This window comes from Periplaneta americana, chromosome 2, assembly GCF_040183065.1.
Source record: "Periplaneta americana isolate PAMFEO1 chromosome 2, P.americana_PAMFEO1_priV1, whole genome shotgun sequence".
NCBI classification, from domain to species: domain Eukaryota; kingdom Metazoa; phylum Arthropoda; class Insecta; order Blattodea; family Blattidae; genus Periplaneta; species Periplaneta americana.
Genome location: NC_091118.1, coordinates 146,434,779 through 146,458,939, shown reverse-complemented (window position 1 = coordinate 146,458,939; position 24,161 = coordinate 146,434,779). Strand labels below are relative to the sequence as shown.

At 35.4% G+C, this 24,161-nt stretch overlaps 2 protein-coding genes across 6 annotated transcripts in view; one reads left to right on the top strand and one right to left on the bottom strand.

Annotated features, from left to right (window-relative positions):
• Positions 1-1,079: 1,079 nt before the first annotated feature.
• Positions 1,080-7,436, bottom strand: LOC138694659 (protein FAM32A). The gene is made up of 3 exons (XM_069818616.1): positions 7,282-7,436; positions 6,029-6,170; positions 1,080-1,732 (listed from the first exon to the last, which is right to left on the bottom strand). The coding sequence occupies exons 1-3, from the start codon at positions 7,344-7,346 to the stop codon at positions 1,610-1,612; spliced, it is 330 nt and encodes a 109-aa protein (XP_069674717.1). The 5' UTR covers positions 7,347-7,436; the 3' UTR covers positions 1,080-1,609.
• A 603-nt stretch (positions 7,437-8,039) lies between these two features.
• Positions 8,040-24,161, top strand: part of Nup35 (Nucleoporin 35kDa) — a 32,772-nt gene continuing 16,650 nt past the window's right edge. Inside the window, exons 1-4 of one of the 5 annotated variants that reach the window (XM_069818608.1) lie at positions 8,040-8,172; positions 10,898-11,018; positions 13,448-13,563; positions 22,842-22,985. In XM_069818608.1, the coding sequence (XP_069674709.1) occupies positions 10,908-11,018; positions 13,448-13,563; positions 22,842-22,985 (371 nt within the window). In that variant the 5' untranslated portion in view covers positions 8,040-8,172; positions 10,898-10,907. Of the gene's footprint in view, positions 8,173-8,232; positions 8,258-8,329; positions 9,801-9,829; positions 10,225-10,897; positions 11,019-13,447; positions 13,564-22,841; positions 22,986-24,161 lie in introns of those variants that run through there. The other 4 variants (XM_069818612.1, XM_069818609.1, XM_069818610.1 and 1 more) reach the window with 4 other exon arrangements.

Sequence of the window (24,161 nt, the reverse complement as noted above, 5' to 3'; positions counted from 1 at the left end):
TGTTGTGTTATATACAGATTGTGACTATTCCAGTATTTATTTAAAGGAATTCTGAACGTGTTAGATTATGTGCGTTAATTTTAGATTAACTACTTTTGCTTTGTTACACCCACGGAAACATAAAGTGGCCAACCATGTTTTTTTAACTAAGCACCAAATAACATAAATTCAGCATGCATATAAAGCACAGTAATACAATTAAAACTAATCCTGATGTGATATACAAGAACATGCATCGTAATCAAGAATTAGAATGTTGAAAAGCTACATTTATTTGTGTAAATGCTTGTTGATTGAAAAATAGATATTTAGGGATAATATATGCAGTCAGTGGTTCACATGGTGGGTGAAATGGACGAGGGAAGATACAGAAATATGGAAGGAGCTTATCATGGCAAACAGATTGAGAAGGAAAACAAAAGATGGGCTGTAGAGTGAAGATTACTGGACTTTGCCTGTTTTTGTCGGTTACAGAAAAGATATCCACAAAACTAATGCTACAGTTTTTGTCATTCGAAAATTTAGAAAAAATAAAAAATAAAAAAAAAATACTAGCAGGTTTAGGAAAGTGTGCTGGTTCATGATAAAGCTATCTTTAGTAGGCTATTCAGTTGAAAACGCACACTACTAGAGCTGTAAGTAGTGTGTGTATGACAAGTTAAACCGACAACATTTGAGAAAAGGACAAACCATATCAGGAGACAAGTGAGATTTCAGATTGGGAGAGCTCGTAAATGCCTCTTAGATTTTAGAAGTAGATTATGTGAGGGGAAAAACAGAGGGAGAGATAAAGTTTTCTCTCACTTGTGTTATGAATTTGTCTTGACAACATTGTTGCATAAAAGGACAAGAGGCAGCTCTATTAATCTGCTGCTTTATGCATGCACCAGAGATGTGGACCTGTCAGTGTCTTAACTTCCCATTGGCAATGGGGAGCTATGAGAACATGGCTGGGCTGACCATTTATGAAGAGTGAAAATGACACACAGCTAGGCAACAAACAGGACAGTGCCCTAAGTTTATATTCATCATTAAGTTTTTAGAAGGTAGTGAGCATATTATATAAAAGTGATAGTAAATTAATTTAAAGACAGTAAAATCTTTATTTGATGTAATATAAAAACTATCTCACAATACACACGTACACAATTGTTACATATTTCATATAATGGCAGAATATGTACAAAAACCAAGTATATGAAAGAGGAACAGGGGGGAGAAAAAATAAACAAGTGAGAAAAAATAAATAAATATACATCTGATGACAAACCAATTTTTTTTTTAGTCTATATGAACGTTCTATCTAATTTAGATACATTTCTTGGCATTTCTAAGATGTGCATCTCATTCTCATTTCCATTAATTGCAAATGAAGTCAAATAACAGAAAATTTTCCATTGCAATAACAACTATTTTCAATTGCCATATACAACCCTTTGTTAACTTTCTTTTTTAAACAGCTGTTCAGTTTATTCACTTTAAATAGATTGCACAATACTGAATACATATTGTCTTCCAATCTTGAGTTTCATCTTCAATATTGTTCAATAAAGATGTACTTTGTTTATAAATTAATAATATGATACCACAATATTTCCACATGCAGTCTCTACTTTGTCCAGCTAACTTTTGGAATATCGAAGTGTTCCGTAAGACTGTCGAGATGCCTATTAAATTCTTCCACTCTTTGTTTGTGTGTCATTGCGGCCTTTTGTTTAATCCGTTCTTTTTGCTGTAACAGAAAAACAAAACATATAAAAATCAATCTGAAACATGGGTACACAGGCCTATGAACAGAATAATTAGCAGAATAACATGAAACAAATCTATGCAAAGAATCTCACACACTTTCTCCTGGACAGTGCTAGGCTGTTCAATATCTGACGTTTTTAAAAGTTCTTAATAAAACAGTTCCAACATATTCAAATTTCTCAATATCTATATACATATATTTTTCATATACAGTATATTGCACTCATTGATATTGTTTGTTCTCTACAATAAAAGTAAGATTATGTTTCTCTACAGAACACAGCAGTGCACTGATTATCTTGATCTCTATGTTGCACAGACATAAAGTGTTCTTTCTCTCTCCTGTCCATTACAGTTAAATTTTATTTCGTACTTGCAAACTTAAAATAACTGAAAACCAGTATTCAGGTTACGACAGCTAGTAGGTGCCAATTATATCTGGATTGTGATGGAAAACATTTTCAGACTCTCACGTAAAGGTAAAAATGAACTTATTGAATACATTTTCTCTTGTTTATACACAATATCCAATCGTTTCCAATGGAAACTTCTTGCTTGTTTTCCGCTTAGTGTTCTGTCAGCATATGATTAGCACAGATGACTTATGAATAAGGGATATAGGCTATATGTATTTATATACAATCATCAACCAAAGCAAAATTTTCAGAAGACCCATTACTTTTGCATTTATTTTCCAACGTGATCTGAAACATATAGAGGGTGGAAGTGAAATAATCGTGCAGATTTTCAAAGTGAATAGCTAATTTTATATGTTGCAAAAAAAAGTGTAATACCATATTGGTGGAAAATACATAGTTTCCCCAAATGTTTAACACCCTCTTATTTAGTAACTATGGTGAGTAGGATTGTGTTTTTTGTCATTATCGATAGAAAATGTAATAAAGAATCATTTATCCCTCTGACATATTTCAATAGCATGGATGATTTTCGTGTAAATTTAATTTAAAAACCACTCATTTCAAACCACTAAAAATGAGAGCAGATTGCAAAGTCGTACAGAGGGAGGTGGTATTAGTTCACCTAGGGAGACACCTGAGTTCGTTGACCTCTTACATCTGTATTACGAGAAAAGAGAGGAGTTGTTAGCAGCGATGTTCCCAGACTTCTGAAACTTCCAATTTAATTTTCTAATTAGCTGTGCATTTGATCACAAAACATACCGGTAATATAAAGTTTTCTATTAATTTAAGTGTACCCATCATCCCTTTCAATCTGCAAGATTATTTCACTTCTACCCTGTATTTTTGATCATAAATGCTTGAGGCAAAAGATTACTGCTCAACAATACTGAGGTCATCACATTTATCCATTTCAATTAATATAAATAAAATGCAGATGGTGTTGTACATAAATGAAAAAATGTCTCTATGCAATACCATACATACTGTATGATGCTACAGTCAGTTATGCCTAACAAAATTTAACTCTTGTCAGCCAGTGAGTCCATCCCTGATAAACATGCTTATCAGACATACATGTGCAGGTGTGAAGTTGTCTATGTTCAAGTTGAAATAAAGCTTTTCAAATAACGTGTAATTCAATTTTTCGTGTCAAAGTAAATCAAGTTTTCTTTAATAGTATTTGTATTACATTAATAAACTGATGTGTACCTCAATTTTCGATGCCTGTGCATCCTACTTTAAATGGTTCAAACCTACCCGCGCGAATGACAGAATCTGTTTTCTCTAAGAAAGCAGGTTGGCTCGCTTTTCCCTCTTATGAGGGAGAAAGCAAAGATCACGCAGCGATGAGTAACGTTGGCAGTAGAAATACCCCCAGGCACTGTGACGTGAACCCACGCTAGCACCCCAAACAAAGAAGAACTTAGTGATGTCAGCGCCGAGAGGGGTATATAAGAAGGCCCAGCGGCCGATAGCGGCAGACTGGTCAGACGGGGGTTAGCTAGCAGCTGCCCTCGTCCAGTGCTCACTCCTCTTGCCTTTTGTTCGGACGTGTCTACACACGGCCACCACCCCAGGAACAGGGAGCCAGCCGCGCCCCTGTCTCCTGTATTCTTTCCTACGCCAGCCGAATCTTCTTCACTTCTTACGTACTTATTTTCTTCTCGTCTCGCCACAGGCATCATCAGCACCTGCAACCCACACACTTCTCTCCCCTGATCACCCTTATCTCCCACCACCCTGACTTCGACTCCCCGCTTGTTCAATTAAACACAACCATCTCCTCAGACTCCCTCTAGTGTCGGTAAGTCGCATAGTACACTGTTGATCCTCCGAACGCTAGAGGCCACCAACCCCCCCCCCCCCTAGTGTCGGTAAGTCGCATAGTACGCTGTGTTGATCCTCCGAACGCTAGAGGCCACTATTCCTCCCCCTCTTGGAGTCGGTAAGTCGCATAGTGCGCTGTGTTGATCCTCCGAATTCAAAGGGGTGTGTTCTCGAACGTCGATAAGTTGCACAGTATGCTGTGTTTGATCCTTCGACCTAGAGAATCAACCATCATCCCGATTCCATCTCTCTCGTTATCCTGCCCACCCCACAACACACATGAAAGCAAGCCGATTTTTCCCCAGGCACTCCCGTTACCCCTACCTCCCTCTCATTCAAGTCGTACTTTACTATCACACATCATAACTCTCCTCGCATCGAAGCCTCAGGACGAATTTCTAAACTATCAATTTCTATCACGACTCTCCCGTTACCCCTACCACAGAACTAGGAGGGAACCACAGTTACACTTTCACTGTTATTTCTGTAATAAACAAATGTTACTTTAAAAACAGTCTTTCTTTTAAACTTCACCACAGTTTCTTATCATCACCCCACCCACAAGCGACGGTCATCTTGTAACGTCACTCCCGTTTCCCCTCCCCACCTCGACAACACGTTGGAGAGGAACAACCATTGGAGACCGGCGTACGACAAAACCCTCTCACTTCAAAGTTGAAGCAAATCTTTCTTCTCTTGTAACTGGCTCATGAACTATTGCAGTTTCTCACGTCAATTCAGATTCCAGGAAATAAGAAAATCTCAAATTTTGATAACATAAACGTTCAGAATATTGTATACACTATAATCATCTCGCAAATCAATAACTGAATTCTATATATTTTTCTTCCTCCTGTGTTTAGGGGTAAATACAGTTTTCTTTTTCTTCACACACTACTACTGCTGCTCCTACTATATGTCTTCTTCAGAGTCGTCTTTCTTCACACAAATATGCTCAGCTGTACTCTGCTTTGAAATTTGGTATCTACTAAACTACTACTGTTGTACTCTCCAATGAGCTTCACGGAACAGTGCAATGAACAGTTCGTGCAGGAAGTGATATGTTGGATCATGAGGCATTTGGATTTTTGCATTGTGTAAGAAATACCTTCTGAGGCTGCTATTTGTTCGTTCCATTACCTAGTCACCTAATAATGAAAAGCTAGTCTTAATCTCCCAACACACGTTTCCTCATTACAGTAAAAACCCATTTTTTTTTTTAATTTCAATATTCCCAGCAGAACAAATGTAAAAACAATATAATAATTGACTCCTGCTTTTAGGAAATTCTACTTTAAGGAAAATTGCGTTTTAAGGAATACACCTGAATGTATCTGCAAATACCTAACCTGTGTTAAAATTCCAAACCAATTACACATGTGATCTGGTCACTTCAGCATGGTACTAGCAGTAGTAGTATGTTGTGATCTCTCAACTGACGAAGAAAGCTTGCAGATATGTTATGTTTTGCGTTTATATATATGAAAATTATAAATTCAATGGTACTTAATATGTTATTGTGATTTTGTGAAAATATAATTATTGCGTAAGACACTGTTTGTGAAAGTTTGTTAATGGGAAAACCTCCTTTTAAGAAAAACCTGCATTTAAGGAAGAAATAATTCCCGAGAGGTAAGCAAAATAATTTTTTAGCATAGCCTGATTATATTTTTAAAAATTTAATTAGTTATATTTATCCACGTAATTTGTTGCTATGTTGATCGAATTTGTTAAATTTCTGCTAAAAAGTTTTCTATTAAAACTACCTAGAGTGAAAACAATGCTCATAAGCGAGACTAGCTTCCAGGTTACCACAGTAATGAAGTAAGATTAGGTATGTTTCCGTGGATAGACCAATGACCACAGATAATCAGAGGGTCAAGTGAGTGATCGCTCCTAATTTATTTTGTAAATTTAATTCCATTTTCTGTATATACTATATTATCTGCCTTTCCAAGAATGTACAATAATGAAGTAAATTATTGAAGCATTCTGGAGATGGTCTAATTTTTTTTTGTGAATCTTACCATTTTCTCTTGCATTTTTTGGAATGCTAACTCAGCTTTTGTTCGTTTTATTTCATTTACTTGAGGCTTAGATTCTTTATTCACTTCAGCTACCTTCGAGACTTGTTCAAGTAGCTTCTTCTGATCCTTCTTCTTTTTCTTTCTGGGAAAAAAAATTGGTATTAGATAAAACGTACATGATTTGTGTATCAAAGCACTCAGACGTTTGAAAATGCAAGTAAGTCTGCTTGACCACAGTGCCACCACCACCAACTACTAATGTACTGTGTAGTACATGGATTGAATGCAGAATTGTGAGCAATTCGTTCGTTTGAGCGTAAATAAAGTTGCTAAAAATCATTATTTTGTCTACAGAATCTAGTCTGTTATATAGGCCTACTCATATTTTTCCCAGAGTATGTTCCGTGTATTCTGCTGAAAACCAGATTTGTAACCATTCTAAGTACATGTCACAGCAGGGGCGGTTTTAGGGGTAGTGCCCTCGTGCCATGGCACTGCCTAAATAAAATATAATTAAATTTTATTTTTAACTTGACGTTTAGCATACGAGGTGAATGGGCCAGGTTAAGTTTGCTGTGATCACTGTATGTAGAAGGGCCAACGGTATAAAATGCCGACCACTATATTAAAATGTAGAACGTGTGCCTGTCATGGCAATTTATTGAACACATAACCTGTAACAAAGTTAAAATAATTATTTGAATTGACGTTGAAAGATATTTCCGCACCTCGTCTTCCTCTAGAAAACTACAGCAATGTACTTTCCTGACGAAATAAAAATGAGACTGAATTAATCCGTACAGAGAAATTAACATAATATTCCCGGCTATTCCACATTATCTAACCTTCTTTCAAGATTCAACCAACACGCAGAAAAGAAAGAACTACGTGAACGTTGCACGCCCAAACCACGATACACAAGGCTACTCATATGCTCATTACCATAGTAATCAGGAGTTGTACCGAAAAATTTGGGTGTACGGTATCACCAAACACTCGTCACTTTTCCAACACTTCGCTGTCACGTAGCTCCATGATCAGTGACAGTGCCTTGAGGGTAAATTTTAGTGTTTGTCACAGTCATAGACAAATGTTGCAGCTACAGTATAGTTGTTACTTCATCCTCTCAGGTTGTTACGGACGACTTGAGTTTACCTTTCATTTAATCACTGAATGCGCGAAGTGGCGAGTGTTTGATTATATCTTCAAAAGCTCTTAACTTCTCTTGTACTAGATTAATAAAGAGAACTCACTTCTTAACTCCGCCATCTCCTTTTAATTTGAGAGAACCTTTAGCACACGCTTCGTACTCCGACATCTTGTTCGCCCTCTTTTTTTTTTTTTTTCTGCAGTCCGTGCGTTTTTTTTTTAAAGCAAGACGTAAAGCGCTGCAGCAAGACCGTTCTTTTATTACATTTGCTTCACCGTCGCTGCAGCAGCGCTGTAGCAAGCGTGCAGCAAATCAAAACTTCGCTTTACGAGTTCGCTGCACTTATAAAACGTCTTTGGATCCATCATGGCGGAATGTGTGTTTTGGTCTTTTGCAACATTTATTATTGTCAAAATCGTCTAGTAATAATAATTCCATTTCATTATCATGGAAGTCGAAATTATTTAACATGTTTGGTTTTTTAGGGTTAAATTTATTACGGCAGAAATAGAAGCCAATATTAATTGTCCACCATTTTGCAGTCAGTTGACCTACTTACGTTTTTTTTCGACCCTCATTTTGCTGCAGCAAAGGCATGAAGCGCTTTAAAAAAAAAACGCACGGAGTGTTGCCAATTGCAGATGGCCAACTCGGCAGGAAAAACTTTTTTTACAATGAAACTCATTAGAAAAAAAAATACTCCCGACCCCAAGCATACAGATTACTGTGAAATTTCCTTTTATTATCAAAAGTCTCTATGAAAGTTAATCAGAAAAGATTTACATAATTTATCAGAAGACTTGAAGTGGTTGCTCGTAGGTATTGTTCGTAAAGTGGAGAATTTTGCGCTTTGGAAATGGCAGTTGGTATTCTAGAAATAGATAATCTTAGGACATGGAGAAGTAATAGACTTCCGTATGTTTAGGATTTGAATTTTGTCATTTTGGCAAAATCTTAATCTAGTTCGTTAACTAGGATTTCTAGGGGACAAAGGGTAATAATTAGCTTGTGTGATTAATTGGAAGGTTTATTTTTGTTACTATAAGTGACACACGTTTGAAACTGATAGTGTGCAGCAAGTAATTTTATTATCTTATTTCAGAACTTGTTTTTGCATTTCATTTTGAGTAATGCCAAATTGTACCATTGTAATATAGCCTACTAGTCTATAGACAGTTAATTTAATACTATTATTAGTGCTTGATAGTACGTAATTGCCTGTAAATGTGTTATTTCTTATACTTAGTGAAACTTAGATGCCTTCCCACCTCCGTTATATTCAGGAGAGAAAATGTTCTTGGGCCTAAATCATTGAAACATTCCCCGACCTCACGTCATTTAAATATCCCCTCAACTAACCCACAAACCTTGTCACATACTTCGGCCTATCGCCTCATTTTAATCCATCTAACCCATAATGAAACGCAAATTAGATGCCTGTTCCATATGTGGTGTGGGAAGATATCGAAAATTGACTTTTATTAAATATGGAATATATATTAGACTCTACCAGAACGTGTTAGATGAAATTATAACCTTTATTCAAAACTGTCACTCTTAAGCTCCAATTGTTTTAGGTAGTTAATGTAGTAATCATCGGTCAGACCATCTTTCCTCAGTAGAGGTCCAGGTTACATAAGCTAACCTACAATATTTAAATTCAGGGTCAATGTTACTTATGTCCCGCTCACTATATAGACATAGGCCAATTTTACACATATTTAGTATAACTTGGTGCTTCTTTGACAGGTTATGTTTGGTTAGTTTAGGTTTTTGTTATAGCCTACCTTGCATATACGATTATAGCGCAACATTGGCAGTGATAAAAGTGAAATATTCGTTCAGTGGGCGTTGGAGATGCGGTCGCAAATAAAAAGATTTTCCTATCTATAGACGAAACTAAAGACACCAGTCTTAGGTCAATCGCTAATGTTATAGGAACCCTGATGCCTGATGCTCCAGGTAAAACATTTCTCTTAACCTCCGAAGAGATGGAGGAGGTTAATCATTCTACAATTATTTGCTTGTTTGCTTATTCCTTGTTGGAAAAGTCGCAATGAAACCAGCTGTTGTGGAGGGGAGTGCCCGTCACAGTATCTGACGTCGCCTATACTCTGTGCGGTAATACTATTGCTCTGTTTAGTTACTAAAACCCCTCTGTCTGCTTATGATGTTGCAAGCAGAATATCATTATTTCAAGAAAAAATATGTCAAATGCGTTTTTTCTCACTTCTGCACCCTATGTCCTTTATGTGTTGGTAGGATCTGCCATATACATTCTAAACACATGCAGTTACCATGAAAATATCAGACAACTTTTGCCTGCCATTTCAAAATATGAAGCTAATACAATAGTGCCAAATAAGAGCTTTCTTTGATCTAATTATGTGTAATCAGGATGCAGAAGAGTGCATGCTAGGATCATGCCAGATATACACAGGAAAGTTCAATGACTGCATTTGGAATATGTTTCCAGAGCCAACACTCCATATGAAGTAGGAGCAATGCGAAAAAACCAGGCAACCATCATGCTACAGTAGAGAAATAAGAAAATGTTGTGTTTTGATGTGGTGGACAGTCAACTTCCTACATTCAAAAAGCACACATTCATCAAGAGAAAAAGTGTGTATCATGATACAGTAACATATATAACACTTTTGAATTTTGGATACACGATGGGATGTTCGTGACCTGACATCTACAGGACTCCATAGAATCTCTACAGCCAGGATAGGAAGTTTTGTCCTGGTTACATATTCTAGCAAGAGGTAGCAGAAAGTCCTACATTGGAGAAGTAATGACCATAGAGACAGTATATAAAGTACCAAATTTGCATTGCAGTGATAACAGTGGAAAAGTTTATGTACCCTATGATTTCCGGATCCAAAAGATTGTTGTTGTGTTGATACAGATGACGTCATCTTTTTTCTGAGCAGCCAGAGATGCTAGTGACTCGAGAATTTGCTCGTTATATATTCACCAGTTCTATTTCTGGACAGTGGATAAATGACTGATAACATGGTAAACATGCAATCATTCATATCAGGTGATAATATATGTTTCATTGATTATTTGATTTGACATTGTTTAATTTCAAAAGTGTTACTCGTTGTGTAAGTACATCAGTGATATTGGAACAAATTCTGGTTCAGATACAGTGATTCCATGACGTAACCTCATTCTAGGTACCGATATTCTTATAGAACTCCTGTATACTTGAAGTTAAAGAGATGTCGTTTTTTGCACTGTGTTTCTTGCATTATATATTTCCATGTGAATGAAAAAGTTTTCTTTCTCTGCTTCATAAATCACAGAGATATGGTATTGTTGCAACATGCCATCGTACTATGGTTGACCCAAAGATGATTCTGTGACATTATAATTATTTATTTATTTGTGGTATGATGTCTTGCAGCTCAAAATATCATGTTTCCTTGATGTGCAGAGGTAACTGTGCACCACAATGTGCATGATATATTCCTTCCCTTTTTTACATTCTTAAAACTGTCAGAAATTACTTATTTGAAGAAAGTCCAAAACTGATTCCGTAACAAATGGAATTGCCCTATTAGAATACAACCATTTTTTTTCCGTAAATGTAATTTCTGCACTTTGCTACTACTTTATTTAAACTTCTCAGTGTTCAAGTTTTCTTCTGTAGAGTAGACTTAGTACAGGCGTAATTATGACTTTATATGCTTATGATTTTTTAAAATTAGTTTCGTAGCAATGGAGCCAATGACTCTCGGTTCACCTGTCAGCAGTTCATCTGGTCCAGCAAGTCCAGGATTTACTTCACCATACCTTCCAGAATTTCTAATGGGCGAATCTACCCCTGGAGTAAGTTGGTTTTAAATGTGTACATGAAAAGATTGTTTTAATGTTTTTTTGTTTAGAAGGTATCCTTTTAATATACAGGGAGTTTCAGAATTCAACCGAAGAAATTTAAAGGATTGTGGAGAGTTCCTAGGTAAATATTTTGAGATAGGGAACTAGGAGTCTGTGCATTCAAACTTGCACGTCATGGAGTGAAATATTTTTTCCTTTCTTCTTCTTTCTTCAGTTTTTCCATGTTCAATTTCTTCATCACTTGTCTTCCTCTTATCTACTTCGCCTGTCAGGAGGACATGATCTGAGTTAATATCCGCTCCTGATAAAGTCTTTGCATTTTTAAGCAATTTCGGAATCTTTCCTGTACCAGTATGTAATCTATCTGGTATCTACTTTCGTCCCTTGAGCATGTCCATGTGTATCTTCTTCGTTTATGTTGTTGGAATAATGTATTTCCAACATTCATTGCATTTCTTTTACAGAAATTTACCAAAGATTCTCCTCTGTCATTTCTTCTTCCCAATCTATATTTTCCAACTGTTCTTCCCTCTTGACCTCCTACAACTACATTCCAGTCGCCCATTAGGATTACGCATAGTCCTTTCTTCTCCTTCTCAACTATCTCTTCTATCTTGTCATAGCTTTCTTCTACTTTCTCGTCGACTAATCCATTATGTGGCATATAAACTTGTACTAGCACTAAATCCATTTTCTTCCCTTGTAGCCTCATTATCACTCACTACATAACACACTGATATCACTTTATCTTTCACACGTGGTCCCAGTAATACACCAACTCCATCCTTTGTACTCACCATTTGAATAAAACAACCTAAATTCATCACTCACCAACTCATCACTATTTTCCCACCTCACTTCTGATATTTCCATCACACCAACTCTGTTTCTTCTCATTTCTTCTTTCAAGTTTTCCAACTTACCTGCTTGCAGAAGAGTCTTTACATTCCACGTTCTAATCCTCAATTTTCTTTTCTTCTCTCTGTTGGGTTGCTTCATAATGTGTCCTTCCCCAGCATTCCACCTTCCTGACATCCGAATGGGAGCATAGTTTACGTCCAGGATCTTTTATTTCTTATATTGAGTTATAATTTAAAATATTGTTAAGCCCATCGCTATGGAGTAACAGCATGTCTGTCCATGAAATGAGTGGGCCCAGGTTCAAATCCTGGTTGGGACAAGTTACCTGGTTTGAGTTTTTTCAGAGGTTTTCCCTCAAGCATTTGAAGCAGAATTGCTGGGTAACTTTCGGCGTTGGACCTCGGACTCATTTCACCATCATTAATTCAAATGTCATTGTTATCATTATTATATCCCGGGTTAATTTCATGGTGCAGCACGTGTTGTATTCATACAAGAGTGCAGCTTTCCTGTGACAAAATCATTCATAGAACAGGAGTGGTAAGCACAACAATCCTGCAGGCTGCAGTGCAAACATTCAGGCTCCTGCTGTGAAAAAAAATGTAAAAAGATACTAGGATTGGTGGTAGATAAACGTACTGTGTGGTGTGGGATTTTTTTTTATTGCTCCATAGCTTTGTAAACGCCCATTGTTTCAGAGCTGTGTTTTCTCCATCACAGGGAAGAAAATAGAAAGGGGAGACTATCTGCAGGGTCTGTTACCAAGAGCCACCAGTCCTGGGTGTCTTGGCAACAACTCAACAGACATTCCTCTTTCTTTGCTTTCCTTGATGACGGAGTTGATACAGATGTTAACATTGTCATGGTGTAAAATGTCTACATTAAACACCATAAAACTGATTTATGTGTCGTACTACATAATGCTATATCAAATTACAGTACTTTTGTGTTGACACCATTTGAATTTATGTCTATTTAGTAAATTATTTCTTCTGTTTGAGAAAAAGATTATGTTATGTTTGTTTCTCTGTGTAGATAAATGGTTACGAAAAATTAATATTTCATAATGGAAGAATACCCAAATTATTGTTAACAAAGTTATTATACTATATATTTATTAACTATTCCGTTCTGAATACAACATTACATTTAAGTGAGAGAGAATTCTGTGTATTAATGTTTAACAATTAAATTTTGAACTTTGAACTAGGCTTGTTTGTAATAAAGTTAATTATGGGCAAACATTAAAAATATTATGTCAAAATAAGTTTTTCATATTTTAAATTTCAAAATCACATGTTAGTGTATTGTTCCTGTAGTTATTAATTTAGTTATTTAACCTTTGCTTGCAAAGTTAGTTAAGGATAACTCTGAAATATAACTTAAGGAATTAGTTATAGATTAGAATTTGCCTTGTAGTTAAGGTTTTGTTTCTGATTCTGCAACATGTTTTAAAAATATGAAATTTTCCCATTTCATTTGCCCCTTTTTCCTGAATGCTAAAATTCTATGTGAAGCATATAAATATTGCTGTTCTGACGAATTATGTTGCATTGTAGACTACCACACAGACTACTGCTGGCAGCCCAACAAAAGCAGCAAAACATGTTTCCTTTGGTCCATTACCTACAATGAGAAGTTCTACCCCTGGTCCAGTGGAATCTCCTTTAACTAGGTAATTTTCTTTAACATTACTCTACAGTAATATGTATGAATCAGAACCAAATGTTGTTTGTCATCATACAGGCAAGATGATGTAGGTTTTTTTAATCTTAACATACTCCTGTAAAAGTAATGAAAAGGAAAATTGGTAACAAAATCAAGATCCAATGAAAAAAAAGAAAGAGACTAACTAGAGGGAGAGGGGGTGGTGTGTGTGTGTGTGTTTTTTTTTATCCTAAGTTTTCAGTTCTGATTCTAGGACTACATCTGTGTTTGCAGCTTTGGTAACTTTATGCTTTCTATAAGATATGAATGATACAAAATTTGCAGCTTTGAATCCTTTCTCGACTAATTGCACAATTGGATTAACAACTTCAGGCCGCAAAAATGAACAATGATCAAATTATATAGCCTAGTCATTGTCACTATCATCATCATCATCATGAACATTTGTAAAAGGAACTTCCACCTGTAGTTTATGAAGTAAAGTGATCTTATTGGATCCAATGACGTCTCGGTCGTCCTTGGTCCCTGTTTCTTTGTGGTTGATATAGTAATATCTGCAGAGAGTAATATCTGGTCCAACTTCAATTTTATCTATGCAACAGTAGAAAATAATCATAGTGATAAGGAAATAAAAAGCGAAATCTGTCCTGCAATATAAGAATTTAATATATCCATCTATCTATCCAATGACACTACAGCTTACTGTCCAAATTTCACGAGAAGATACCTGCGAGGGGTGTATGGTTCTTGCGGGGTGAGAGGAGAGGTTCAACTAGTAACTCAGCTCCTCTGAAGGAACAGGTGGATGGAGATGGTGTCATTGGCTGGCTGGGACAAACAAGGTTCAGTCATTGGCCAGCCGGTTCCATGTTGGGGAGTTGGTTGTAAGAGAAGGGGAAAAACTCACATTCCTTGCTCGGATCTTCTCCTGAAGTGCAGACTGTAGGTTTGAGCCTTGGCCTGCCAGAACTTAAAATATGGACGAAAGAAAATAACATGATCATTTATATCCTGAAGACAATTTATATAATTTTCTCCTTCACTCACAAAACTGATAAATTGATGATACTTATTATAGACAGACAGATGAAAAGGATCAAAGAATCCTATTATTTAGGAACCAGTGTATAGTAGCGACCACTAAATTAGGCAGGTGAGGAAAATTGTGCTGTCGTCAGATATAGGAATGGCAAAGCTACAGATGCTCGAAAGTTGTATACCTCTGTGCACGGATTGGCAACAGAAATACAACCCCCCTGCACACGCCATTCTGCCTGACCACAGTCATTTGCTGTCACACAGCTGTTGTCCTCGCATCATCATCATCATCATCAACCTGACTGACGACTCTACAGATAGTGAAATGAGTGAAGATAGTGACTAAGCTAGAAGCTGTTTCCTAATACATTGTAATTTAATGTAAACGTAATTTTTACAGTAGTTTTTTTATCTCAACTACACTGCCAAATATGTAGTATTTAAGGAAAAGTTGGAGAAAACCATTAAAAATACGATGATAAAGCTTCTGTTGCAGTTAATTGTGGGAAGAATAACTCTGAAAGGCAACATATAAATATTAACACAACACTTAAAAACCTTGAAAACATCGATTACACAGATCGTAATATGTTCGAAAAATATAGAAAGTTATATTGCAGACCACAAACAAAAATATTCTAATAAAACTGAAAATAGTGTGTCCTGTACTGGCACACGTAACCTAAATGACATTTATATGACCACTTTCCTGTAAAACTAAAAGATCCATGAAAGAAAATGTTTTAGACAAAAAGTTTAATTGAGACGATTTTCTACATTATTCCCGCAGGCAAAACTTTACTGTCTCAAAAAAACAATAAAAAAAAAAACCCTTGTTCATTGAAAATTTTAGTAAACGATTTTTCGAATTTAAATTTAGTTGCTCAGATTTTTATATTTAATAATTATTTAAAGTGGTTTATATGCAGCATTATACATTTCACTCTCTGTTTTGAGTTATATATTCTAAGAGATATGAAATATCATCTTCGTACTCAAGCACTGTTGCAACAAATCTAGTGTTGTAGTTCCCTCTTGTGGGTGCAACTGATAGAAATCTCATTTTCACCTCTTCAACAAGGACATAAGTACTTTTAGATAGCTTTGAGAAAAATTACTCTATTCTCAACAGTGCTAAAAATAGATATTTTGCATTATATTATGTGATTTACAAAAATTTTTAAAGTCAGGTTCGTTTTATTTGCATATCAGTGGACAAATAAGGCGTAATTAAATTTAGCTTCAACCTGAGACTCCCCATGATTCCGAAACGTAAGCACAACACCGTCATGTTGTTAGTGCTGCTATTTTTCTTTTCACACTATTATTCGTTTAAAGTTTTTGAAACATGCTTAACTAGTGGCAGTGCTGTGTACTTCTCACCGAAATCACTAAAACTAAAGCTTCCTGAATGTTATTGGTCTTATTATCATAGTTCACACCTTATAAGTCCTATAAATGGGATGGGGCATTATTGATCTCTGCTTTAATTTCCGTTTCCAGAACTTGTGAAATTCAATCAATCAAATCAATTTGGATATCAGTAAATAATCCAGAAAAAAGAGTTACACATTCAAGGTAAGATCCAGTTTATTGTCAAAATTTCTGAGAAAGTTTATTAGCTCTGCATAGTTGCCATGGTTTGAAGATTTGGTGGCATTAAAATGCCGACGTTAAGGTAACTCATGTTCAGCTGAAAAGTGACAACATTTAGATGGCTTACAATATGTATATCATTTTTGTCGACTCCATTACGCTTTTAAACATTTATTTTGAATTGTTTACTCAATGAAAAAAGAAAGAATAGATAAAAGAAAACAATATGCATATTATTTTAACTGCCCCCTACTCAGTGGCTGAACAGATTTACAAGGAACATCCTGATATTAGCAACAACCTATGCTGAAGAAGTAAGAAGTCAGGTTTTTCCAAATTGCTGTAGACAGCTTTTGGCCATGTTGCAGATTTGTACATCTACCAGTTGCTTTCACATTAATTTAATTTCACTAGTTTCCTATATACTTCTATTTTATAAGAACACACATAACAACACAGAGTCTAACTCACGTGTCAGCAATGGGTGAAATTATGAGAGTAGCAGAAAACATTTCACGAGATGATTGTGGCTGATATTTCAACTCTTGTGCACCATTGAGAAACACGTGCACTGCTACCCAAATGATCGGGCAGCCAAGAGACCTTGATGCCAACCAGCCAATTCATATGTCACTATTTGTTGCAGTTGTGCTGCAATTCTCACTGCATTTACTATGTGCATGGCATATTGTAATATGAATTCTGTGATTAGTTTAATATTGAAACTCTCTTCACTTCATTCTGTAGAAGAGACATTGGAAATTAAAAGTTTGGTAGACCTATTCCTTCCCTGAATATTGTACAGACTATGAAAAGTAAAAATAGACAATTTACAAGTAATTAAGTGATGTATGAAAAACATTTGTAATTGTGTGGTTGTGACGAAAAACATTCATTGTACTGTTTTTCATGCCTATTGCTCAGTAGAGAAAACATATGGTAAAAATCGGGAATAACAGATATAAATCACCAGTTCCGTGTGACATCCCAACAATTCTCCTTCATTACAATAAAATTCATTACGAGTGTGATGTGGACCCACTGCCTTTGGTGCACTTTGAATAGAATTTTACAAACTAAATGTGGAGTGTCGTTTCAAATCGTATTAAATGCAGAAAAACAAATTTTACAGGAAACGTAAAAAATGTTTCACGGCTAAGATAATGGAAAAATTTTAAATATCTTAATGTCACTTTTTAGGCATTGTGAAATGACACCAAATGTAATGAACACTGACACTGATTGTTTAATCTAATGTATGATATTGTCAATTGAAGTTTGCACTTAATACGTTTTGCACCGACACAGTGTACTTAATACATTTTGAAGCGATTTTGTCACATAATACGATTTGCATCTATAAACCACGCTGAATTGTGCCCTGTCATTTGTCAGTTTTTTTCTGTGGTTCTTACAGCAGCATACTACGTAGGACGATACATCAATAATTTTTATTGCTTTCTGCTGGAAAATAATGATAAGGAACGGCGAGTTTCTTACCTGCAACCCTTCGAACGGAGCTGCCTAAAGAGACATACTTTGGATCGTGTGGCCACCTGGGTCAATCTCTAAATCACATTGAATATAAATTTTAAATAATTATGGCATCTACAGGGTGAGCACAAAGTTCCGTTACCCCCTTAAATATCTGAAATACCTCAAATATGCACACTATTGATGCAATTCTGGTCATAATTCAAACATAAAAACAAAATAACCACTGTACACTAACTGTGTATACCTAAGTATCTAAAGAGTCAGTATGTTCCCCATTATTCTCATGTCACAAAATAATATGGAGTAATGGGACTTTTTGCCCACTCTGTATACTTAATTCTTCAATCCTTATATATCAGTATTCTGTTAAGCTCTATAACAAAATTATGAAATATTGTGTGAACACTTGTATTAATTACTGCAATATCTAAGTAAGCTTTACTAACAAAATTACGAAATGTGTGAACACTTGTATTACAATATTACATATTTTTGTAAGCTTTATAATAAAATTATAAAAAATATGTTGTAAAGATTTGTATTAAAATTCAGTATTACAATATTTAAGTAAGCTTTGTAACAAATTTATGAAATGTGGCATGAACACTGGAAAATGTATTAATCATTGCTTTAGACTGCGCACACAATTTCATTAACATTTTAAATTCTAGCTATATGTGATTCTTCATGCAAACAATCAGATTCTTCATTCTAATTGTTTTAACTTTCATTAATCTGATTTGTATTAATAGCAAAATCATACAATTTCTTTGAATCAACCTCTTTCCAATTTTCTCCGAATGTACTATTGAGTAGGTTTCGCAAATCAGATTTTTTGGTATTACTGATTGATCTGAAGGTGGTGACTTTCGGAGGTACTTTGACATGATCCATGAACATACCAGGTTTCATCAGACTAGCACATGATTTAAATGGATCGTCACATCGGTATGTAGGTTCCATTTTGAAAGTGACATTCACTTTCCCATTCTTCTCGCATTTCTTTAGCATTATTCTTTTCATTTCTTTTATGCCACTGAGGTTATGAAATTCATTAGCCAAGAGCTTGAAATCCCTGACATTCCAATCTGTGCCTAAATATTTTACTGTCCCCACTGTTTCATATATCGCCTTATACTCCTCAGGAGTAAGAATTTCATTCTTCTTACACAAAACCTTTTCTAGTAGCCCAAAGGCTCTGTCAGCTGGTAGAAAAGAATGGCCTCTTACTGGAAAAACTAACAGATTTTTAGAAATCTGAGGACGTGCTTTTCTTTGGAGCCAAAGACCAAGAGCATGTACAACATGCATGCTATTTTGTCCACCAAATTCATCGGCAACAGCTTAATACATTTGGTGAACTGTCGAAATTAAATTCACTGATAAATGTAGTGACATAAGATGCCACTTCAGTAGCGCCTGCCCAGTCTGTGCTTCATTTCATGTAAAGAAATTTGGCTTCTGTGAAGCTTTATCAGTTTATGAGAGTATAGAATGCTAATTGTTTTGAATAATATACTTCATCTGTGCTGAGTTTCGAGAGCGGTTACAGTTGCTGTAAGTCGAAACAAAATGACTGTCTCATTAGGTTCTGTTTTCATAATTTTATGGAACATATTGGCACGAAGCTTATATGCGCCTAAATCGACTAAGAGCCTAGTCTTTTTCAGTGTGTCATCGTAGTTTCTTATTGGGAACAGCATGTGTGCGCAATAACTGCATTCATCATTGGCCCATGTACAAAATCCTATAGCGTATTGAATTCTGTCTGAGAAAAAAAAAAAAAAACAATCTTTTCACTCTTAAGTCGGGTATTAACACTTTAATTGTTTAATTGTACGTTTTGAAGAGCTTTGTAATATTTAAGTCTGAAGCCAAATAAAGTCTCTGACTTTTACTTCTATTGTAATGTGATTCCCTTGCTCTTTCTTATAGTAGGTTATTTTATGACGCTCTATCAACATCTGAGGTTATTTAGCGTCTGAATGAAGTAAAGGTGATAATGCCGGTGAAATGAGTCCGGGGTCCAGCACCGATAGTTATCCATCATTTGCTCATATAGGGTTGAGGGAAAACCCTGGAAAAAACCTCAACTAGGTAACTTGCCCCGAACGGGAATCAAACCTGGGCCACCTGGTTTCGCGGCCAGACGTGCTCACCGTTACTCCACAGGTGTGGACCACTTGCTCTTAATTTAGAGATAAATTACACTACTTCCCTCTTCTTAGCGACATGTAGTGCTCTCTTTCGGGCACCATCTCTCCTCTCTCTGATTCCCTTACTGCTCTTAATAGATTTTGCTATTGTACATACCTTGATAATCACAATGTTATAAAACAGCGGGAAACTCAATAATGGTGGGAAGATACAGCACTCTGGCCAACGCTGTCCATTTAAGATTTTAACTAATGGAAGTTGTACATAATACGATTTGATCCAACACATCATGGGAATTGTACTTAATACGATTTGATCCAATACATAATTTTCATCATAGAAAAAAGGCGGGAAAGAATAGGAATTGCTCCAATATGAGACCAGGGTCGTAAAGAATACCGTCTCGGCTATGCGAAATCACTTCAAACTAAATTTTGACCGAGGATGTATTTAATACGATTTGAAGCGACACTCCACAAATGGTCTAAACTTGTCGGCCCTATTGACATCTATGAGCCCACTTGTAGAGTCAGGACAAATATCAACAACTTGAGGGTCCTGCCATTGCACACAAAAAACACACCTTATAGATAGGATAAAGATGCATGAATCTTCGAAGACTTGTATAAAGAATGTGTTGAGCTTAGCAGTTTTTGGATCAGTAAATATATCACTACAATTGGACATTGGGTTTAGAAGAGTAATTTCCTTGCATAATGAGAAAGTTAAGAACAACAAATACATTTTTAATGCCATTATCAACTTTATTAGACTTAGTGGCTCATTTGAAGTCTTGACAAGTCTGAGTCATCATCTAGTCTCAGTGTTTTCAAGGATTTAATTCATTTTAATACAGAATTGAATCTTTCTATAAATCACATGGAGAAGGCTACTCTAATTAAAGGGACTTCAAAAATAATACAAAATGAAATCTTCCTATAATTTATGTTGACAGTGTCCTGAAGAAATAAAACGACAAGTCGGAATCCAGTTTTTATGTGTCTTTACAGACGAAACTAGTGATGTCTCAGATACATTTCACATTATTGTGGCTTTTAGATACATTGTGAACATCAGACCTATACAGAGATTTTGAAATTTCAATGCTGCTCCCAAACATGATGCCCAAACTTTGGATTCTTGTATTCTATGCTGCATATGTGCATTACCATGCCCGACAATTAAATTTGGTGATGTTGAAAGCTGCATGTGCTTCACAACTAATTATCCTTCGGACTTTTTTTAAACCTTAGGGTAGACATTTTATATTGAAGTAATATACAATTACAGTATAATATTTTCTATTTCAAAACAGAATTTGTTACACTGTAAAACCACAAGCTTCTTTCTCAAGTATGTAAACAGTTAATTCAAATAGTGTGTTATGTCATATATATTCTCCAAGGACTTCTTCCCAAGTAGCATCAGTGTCAAAGTTCCAACTGACAGTTCGCTTAGGAAATCTGGTATTTCAGATGTACCTTAACCAGTAGGACAGTTCCAGAAAAAGAGCAAATTTACGCATCACTAGGCTGCATACATTCAAAGACGAATTTCACAAGAAAACACAAAATATTAGGCATATGATGTGTCTTCAAGAACCTCTTTTCTCCAATTCCTGACCTCACCTTCATGTGGTATCCTGTTTTTGCTAACAAGGTGGTAGGGACCGAGTCACAGCAGTATAATTGTTTCATCATCTACAGAGGAAATGCTGTAGCAATGCATGCTTATCTAGAGACTGGAAAGTGGAAGCCCCACTACTTGACTGCATAGCAACAGACCTGCAAACTATCTTGGGGAAGCTTAATTACACTCATGTCTCAAAAATACATTAATTAGGTTGCTAATATTGTTGACAAGACTACAATGAGAATAAATTTCTTACATGAATATGTTAATTTAAAAAAAATGTTCAGACATGAACTCGACCATGACTGCCTCAACCAACATCTGAATAGATTTGGACTTTCACACACTAACCATAGACAAATAACACTAAACAGTGCAGTATTTGCAGTATCAGTGCACCTAGGAATACATATTGCTATTTGCAGTGCAAAAAATCTACACTATTAAATCCAGAGAAACAAAAAAAAGTAAGTCCTAGTATGAGTACTGAAAAAAAAAATGCATAGACAATTCTGGCCATTGGAAACTAACATTTTATTAGGAACAAAATTCAATAATTCTAAAGTATTTCCATCTGGAACATCATTCTGCACCTGTTCAAAATTCTTCTATATAGAATAACATTCTGTATTCTTATGATTGGTCTTGTATTGAAAGATGTACAGAAGAAAGTGAAAGGAAAGATATACTTTGGAAATAAGTGTACTCGTATATTAGAAACTTAGCATTGCTTACACTATAGTTTTATTACTGTTTAACTGTAATATGACACAAAATGGTACTGAAGTATGTATATTTCACTGAAGTTGATTAAAAATACACTGAGTTGTTAGTGCTAATACATCATATTCCACTAGGTTTTTTTATTACTGTTTCTTATTCCAAAAGGAACTTCTGTTTATTCTGGAAAAAAAAGACTCACTGATGCATAGATAGAATAATTAATTTCAGTGATATAGTTACTTTTATGTGCAGTTGTATATAGCTACTTTTAAGTTGCATTTGTATTGCAATATTTTATTTAACTTCTGTCGGAATATGTATGATAAGATTTTCTTGTGTTAAATTGTAACGTACCTTGTTTACATGTTTCGACCTATTTATGGATTATCCTCAGAACTGGTCGTTGTTGGAAACAGAACAAGAGGCGCCAAGACCAACAATGACCAGTTCTGAGGATGACCCATAAATAGGTCGAAACATGTAAACAAGGTACGTTAGAATTTAACACAAAGTCTTATCATGCATATTCCGAAGTGATACAGTGTTAAAAGTTGTGTAATCAAGATGTATATATTAACTTCTGTATTCATTTGTTATAAATTTAATTTAATTTTATTACTATTTTTTTTTAAACTAAAATAGAGGAACTCAGCTGATGCTCAATTCACCTCACACGCCAATTGAGAAGGGTGGTGGTCCTCCAACAAAAGGTTTATTTGACGTATTAACATCACCAACACAGTTCCACTCACCAGCCACCAACTCACATGCATCATTTCAGCATATGTAAGTTTTTATCAAATTGACATTTTAGTGTTTCGAAGTATATTCAGTGTAAGATTATGTTGTTATATGTAACCTATGTATAATATTCTACCATTTGCCGGAATTTCTTCCCCCCTCTTCCCAGATCTTGGACTAGTTTGTGTATTAAATTCTCTTTGTAGTTTAAGAGAAATGAAAACTCCATATAACTGAACCTGTTATATTAAGGCTAAATTTAGATTTTATGAACCTGTGTTTAAACAAACATATACCGTAGCTTATTATTTGTATTTTAGTTTATAATATATACATTTTAGGGATTTAGATACTTCATTTGTAAACATACAGACAGGGGTTCTTTTACTCAATTGGAACCGAAGTATGAGATTGAAACACGAGAAAGGTTTGAGATACTTATTGGCAGTATAACTACCTGCCAAAGTCATTGTCCTTTTAATAAAGAGTTTAGAAAGAGGCATATGTGAATCTCAAGTCAATGATTGTGTAAAAAACCTTAATCTCGCATTCTTAAATTATATATGGGTCTCAATTAATGGTACAGCATGTGTATTTAACGATTTTCTTTTATTCAATTCATATTTAGATGTTACAAAATGAAATAACCTTCCTTCATTCTCATCCCAATTACAGTAGAACCTCTATTTAACATTTTTCTGGGGCCATAGAATGTAGGTTGATGCTAAATGGGAGTTTGCTACTTTTGTGTAGAAATGTTTGAATACTTTTGCAAAATACAATTTATTTGTAAAAAAAAGCTATAATAAGTAATTATAGACAATATTGTACAAAAAATGGAAAACATAAAAGGAAGCTGGGTGCCAATCAAGTCTTCTTCTCGTCATCTCAGATATCTTAGCATTTGAATTTTTTTTTTTTTTTTCGAATTAAATTAACTTTTTCTGCGAGAGATAGCGTTTTCCTTTTCATGGCCGTTGTTTTCTAGTGACATGTACAGTAAGGGTGAAAAAGTCCATCTCTTCACTGTAGTAGTGCTGACACCATACACCTCAGCACAACAAAAACAAGAAATGATTGACATGGGAGACATTCGTAAACCACCTTATACGCCCGGTTCGCCTGCCACTGCCTTGTTTATTGTATCAACCACACGCTATGGCAGGGTGCTGTATGGAAGAGGAGGTCGAATGGAGGGGGTTACATTGCAGTTGCTTAGTG